This window comes from Nyctereutes procyonoides, unplaced genomic scaffold (genome assembly GCF_905146905.1).
Source record: "Nyctereutes procyonoides isolate TBG_1078 unplaced genomic scaffold, NYPRO_anot_genome, whole genome shotgun sequence".
In the NCBI taxonomy this organism is placed as follows: domain Eukaryota; kingdom Metazoa; phylum Chordata; class Mammalia; order Carnivora; family Canidae; genus Nyctereutes; species Nyctereutes procyonoides.
The window spans coordinates 299,277-305,276 of NW_026575153.1; the positions used below are offsets into that span (position 1 = coordinate 299,277).

General features: G+C 33.2%; 1 protein-coding gene across 1 annotated transcript in view; it reads left to right on the forward strand.

Moving 5' to 3' along the window:
- The window catches only part of STPG2 (sperm tail PG-rich repeat containing 2), a gene marked incomplete at its 5' end in the record, with an annotated part of 297,860 nt that extends 293,356 nt beyond the window's left edge, over window positions 1-4,504 (forward strand). The window contains one exon of the mRNA XM_055313262.1: window positions 4,377-4,504. Coding sequence (XP_055169237.1) covers window positions 4,377-4,504 — 128 coding nt within the window. The remainder of the gene's footprint in view (window positions 1-4,376) is intronic.
- Window positions 4,505-6,000: the final 1,496 nt, after the last annotated feature.

A 6,000-nucleotide genomic window follows, 5' to 3' on the forward strand; every position in this document is an offset into this window, starting at 1 on the left:
ATGGTAAGACATACATGGAATTTTGGTTAAAAGTTTATTCATTATTGAAACATTTGTCTGTTTTTTCTCATCACCTATAAGCTTAATTTGATGGACAATAGCTGTTTGGTCATAATCTGAAGTGCCATTTCATCAAATCAAGTCTTAGAAGCAGAAGAAGAGCAGTAAAACTAAATGTGGCTTTGACATGATGATAATAGTTCCTTGTGTACTAATCTTTTGTCTTAGCTATTATTTCATTCGTAGCTGAATAATAAAATCAGCATGAGAAAATGTGTTCCATAAAAACTCAAGTCTCTAAATGACATTTTAAAGCCATGCAGTCCATTTTAATGACAATTTCCTCGATGCTTTTTAATTCCTAAAGACATGCTCACACGTGGGATATTTACTTTTCAGTAGTTTTCTTTCAGCTTAACATGAAAAAAAGAAAAGACTCGGTATTCATAAGCAAAACTGACTGCGTAACATATAAATTTTATCTTGTTATGAAGAGAGCCATTTCTTAATCTGAGGTTTTGTAGCTTTATTTATAGAAGTAGTTATTTCTGAATCCACACTAATGTACCAAAATGATTTTTATTTTAAATTACTCATTGTTCCTGTTCTCTCCCATTTTTACCCTAGAGCATTGGTTGACATTTCATAGTCAGTTGACAGACACAGGGCTGGAAAATGTGTAATTATAAGAATCACCTGCTCTTGAATTCCCATTCTATAATAGTTGTGATTCAGGCAGACTTTTCATAGGTGTTTGATTTGGAATGATAAATTTTCTTCTTCCATTACCTGTGATTAAAATGTGGCATTTGGTAAATAAATAGAAGATAATTTCTGCATAATCTATCTGTGAATCAGAGCTGGTAAAGCAGTATAAGTCTTTGACCTGTATCATATAAGCAATGGCATATGTAATTGGAAATATATTTTAAGGGACATGTGGGTGGCTCAGCAGTTGAGCATCTGCCTTCAGCCCAGGGTGTGATCCTGGGGTCCTGGGATCGAGTTCTGCATCGGGCTTCCTGCTTGGAGCCTGCTTCTCCCTCTGCTTATGTCCCTGCTTCTTTCTCTCTCTCTGTGTCTCTCATGAATATATAAATAAAATCTTTTAAAAAAAGGAAATATATTTTAAGATCAACTATAATAAACCATTTTTTAATGTTCTGTAGCTTGAAGCAAACTAAGTGCTAAAATGCAGTAAGATGTACATTGAGAGTTTTACTTTGCTTGATGTTCCTCAAAGAAATTCTAATAAAAGGAAATCCACTAAAACTATATTTGAATATTTTCTTTTCTTTTAATGAGTTATAACCATGAAGGTAAATATTTATCAGTTGCTATAGTATGATAGTAAGGACAGGGAATAGACCATATTTCATTTCATTGTTGAAAATGAAATTTACTGATACAACAGAGTTTGGCTAATAGTCTTACCTGTTGTGTTAACCATTATACATCTTTATGGTTAAAGCTGCAATTTTTAATTAATTGACTGTAGGATCATGCACCCAGTTCCTGATGATAAATTTCTCTTCTTTTCTGTATGCTGCAGTAACTGATACATTTTCCCATGTGTAGTTTAGTTTGTATATATCTATTTGTAAAGGTATTATGTATGTATATGTACATTGTTTCTCTGCCCTATGAATAGAAATTATATTATTCCAAAGTCAGGAATGCAAGATGGCATTTGCTACAACACTTTGTCTTTTGGTAGATCAAAACACTTGAGCTTCTGTTTTAGTCCATTCTATTATAACATAAATACTGTAGACTGGGTAGTTTAAATAGTACAAGTTTATTTCTCACAGTTACTGGAGTCTGGGAAATTCAAAGTGATATTTGATTCCTAGTGAGGGCCTTCCTCCTAGCTTGCAGGTAGATATCTGCATACATAGGAGAGACAGAGGGAGAATGAAATTAATTCTTTTGTGTCTCTTTGGAAGGGCAGTAATCCCATCATGAGGGCTACACTCTTGTGACCTAATTACCTTCTCTTCTTTTTCTTTTTAAAGATTTTACTTATTTATTTGAGAGAGAGAGAGAGAGAGCATGAGCAGAGGGGAGGGGTAGGGGGAGAAGCAGATTCCCCACTGAGCAAGGAGCCTTGTATGAGGCTCTATCCCAGAATCCTGAGCCAAAGGCAGAGCCTCCCAGGTGCCCCCCTAAATACCTTCTGCAGGTCTCATCTCCAAATGCCATCACATTGGAGATTAGGGTTTTAACATAGGAATTTGAGGGACCACAAACTTTCAGTTCATAGCAGGTTCCTACAAAGGCTTTATAATTTTGGAAATCTATCCTATTAATTGAGTTGATGTTAGAATGATTGAACTAGAGCCAAATGTCATCTTTCATTGTAAATTTTGAAGTGTCCTATGTTAATAAAGCTAAAGCCTTAAAATGCTTCATGTGAATTTATCAATTCTAAAATATTTTAGATTTGAAAACATCTGCAGGGATCTATTCTTGAAAGTTGTAATTTTTAAATGCATATGTACTAGTGAGATGGATGCATTATTTTGTATTCTATTAACATCTTTATATCTACTATTTCACTGTTTATGTCCATTGTCAGTATTCTGTGCTCATGTTGTTGCTTCATCTCCTCACACTCTCTTTAATCCTCTAATTTAGTTTCATCTATCATCTCTCTTCCAGATGCTCCCAGGTTACCTGTCTGTGAAGTCTCCTCTTGCAACATTTGATATAGTAGGCCTCTAATCACTCTCTGGAAATATAGGCTTGGCATGCGACAGATACTCAATAAGTATTGGCTAACATGTGAATAGAGACAAGAAAAAAACCTCTCCCTATTTTCTTTCTATGATGTTGTACTAGCCATATTCTGATCACTAGACTATTTCCTTCTTTGACTTTTCCCCTGCCTTCCTTTATGCAGAACCTCCAAGTTTCAGTCCTCAGTTACTCAGTTTTCCCTGTGCATGCTCTTTCACTTAGAAATACCTCAACTTTCACCTCTGTGTGAATAATTCCTTTCCTTTTCTTCAGGACATCTTTCTCATGTTTCAGTTATGTATCTCAAGTTGTCCTCTGAACATTTCTTTTTGGATATTCTGCCATATTTTCAGTCCTAACAGGTTCAAAACAAACACATGATGTTCCTCTTCAGTGGTTTCTCTTTTGTGTTTTCTTATTTTTGTCACAGTATTGCCTTTTTATTCGCCATTACTCATTTTTAACTTCTTCCAGTCACTATACATATTAAATATTTATTGCATCTCTTAGAAAATATTCTGAGTTGTTCTTCCTTTCCCTTACCAATGTTAGTAAACCACTTATTAGTGTCCTTAAAACAAACCACCAAGTCATCCCACCCTATAAAAGTACTACCAAAGTTTATTTCATAAACTACCTCTTTCTCGTGAATCTCCTTTGGTCTAAAACCCAAGAGCTACCCACTGCCTGTGGAAGTAGCTTCCAAAAGCTTTTTTAAAATAAATAAATTATTTATTTTTTAAAGATTTATTTATTTATTTTAGAAAGAGAGTGCATGCATGCAAGAGTGGAGAAAGGGGCAGAGGGAGAAAATCTCAAGCAGATACCTGCTGCTGCTGCTGGACTCCATTCCAGGCCTCATGAGATTATGACCTGAGCCAAAACAAAAAGTGGGATGCTTAACCAACTGAGCCACCTGGTGCCCCTCAAAATGCTTTAAAAAAATTAATTAGACAATTTTAGTTAAAAAAGTATGTAGGATTCAAAGAAGAGTAAATTCAGAGCTATTTTGAATGAAAATAATTCAGGCTTCTACTTGTGCTTTACCAATACATTGTTTCCTGGGCACTAATGTGTAATTCTGAGGGTACTTTAGAGTACAATTTGAAACCTATTGGCTCTAGTACAAAATCATTATTTGGGATTAGGCCCTATTCCATTCAACCAGTTTGTTCATTATATCCAATTGTTCCATGTGAATTCCATCTTTGTACCTCGACTTCTATCATGTATAGTGCCCAGAATGCTGTTAAATAACTTTTTTTGCTTCTTTAAGTCTTATTCATATTTCGAAATGCATTTTCTATACTGCATCTTTGCTGAACATATGAATGAATTTTTAGGAAATAAAAGAATTGGGTATCTTTTTCACTATGTATGTATCTTGAGGGGGTACTATTTTCCTTTTTGAGAAAACACTTCTGTATTACATTTAATTATTAGATGAACAAATATCACTTTTTTGTGTGCTTATTATATTTCAAAACCCTAACCTGGATGGTTTTAAGCATTCAAAAAGAATGAGTCCAAGATTGTTTGATGCTAAAATTATACATTAGGAGCACATATCTAAGAATAATGTGACCCAAATCAATAATTTTAACATACTTTTATTTTCTACACTTATTTGCTCTTAGGGCCTGCAACATACGATCCTGTTTTAAAGAAATCTTGCTCCATACCCTTATTTGTTAAAGCATCAAAGCGTTTTAAAGATTCCAAAGAGATTACTCCTGGTCCAGCGACTTATGAGGTTTGTCAATAATATATATTTTTTATTAGTAACAAAAGAATAGGATAATTTCCAGAAAGTACTGAAGATCTCTACATTAAAGTCCTTTCCATATGTTTTACTCATATTACTGGCTAATCAAAATCTTTTGCCTGAGGAAGGCATTTTTATAAATTTTATTTATTTATTATTTATTTATTTATTTATTATTTTTTATAGAGAGAAAAAGCATGGGGGGGGGCAGAGCAAAAAAAAGAGAGAGAATCTTAAACAGGCTCCATACCCAGCATGAGCCTGACATGGGGCTCAATCTCATGACCCTTAGATCATGACCTGGGTCAAAATCAAGAGTTTGACACTTACCTGGCTGAGCCACCCAAGTGCCCCAGAAAGGCATTTTTGAATACATTCTGACATTTTTTTAAAAGATTGATTTAAGAATTATTTATCAATTTATCTGTAAATGTCCACTATAGCATTGATTGATATATATATATATATATATATATATAACTTTTTTTTACATCCCTGCAACTTAAAAAACTTAGTTGTTCACATACACAAATGGAGATTTTCAAGTACTTATTACAATCATGAATTTTTAGAGAGCTCAGAAGATAACATCTTTATCCAGTAATATCATTTATAGATCTTTTATCTTCTTTTAATAATTATAGATGCTGTAGTTTAAATTCATAACAAATACAGGATTCTTTTAGATTGTGGCCTTCAGATTATAAGAAGGAGGATTAAATAAATCTGCAAGTTTAAAAAATTGCATCACAGTCAGCCTTAATTCCCCATCTAGGATGAATAAGTCTCCCATTCTCATTCTACTATTAAAAGTGAAATATTTTATAGTGACTTATAGCAAATAATTTAAGAGTTAATACCCAATGCAAACCACAGTGAATATTGTTTTTTGCGTTAGTTAATGACAAGTTTATTTTTCTTGAACGTATGCTTTTCTACTTATTTAAAATGTCATAATCTAAATAATTTTTTGGCATTCTGTCAAAGCAGATTCATAATATAACAGCAGGATAAAAAGAAAAGGAAACAAATGATGAAAGAATTGTTATTTTACTTATTGGCTATTGATTCCCCCAAAAGACCACTACTAATTCCTGCTGATTAAGCAATGAGAATTTTATTTAGTTCGAAAAGGGAAAATCTGTTAGATAGTTTTAATAGTTTTTCAGAAGGTGCAAGTCAAAGGACTTATGATATTTTAGGACCTGGGCTGTATAATGTAAGACAGGTCTTAAAATTGGGGAATTGATTGGGATTGGGCAAAGTTTATGACTTCTTTATTTTGGGTAATTGGGCACAGTAAAGGAGTGTCTTGAAACAAGTCTTAGTAAGCTATCAGTCTTCATAAGTTAGGTGGCATAGCTGTTCATACTCTGATCATATTATCATATTAAATCATTAACTGAATCCTTCTGCCCTACTTTTAAAAACTGACTTAAATGGTATTTACAAATAATAATGCCAGTAAATCTAATGTTATCTTTTTATTTTGTGAT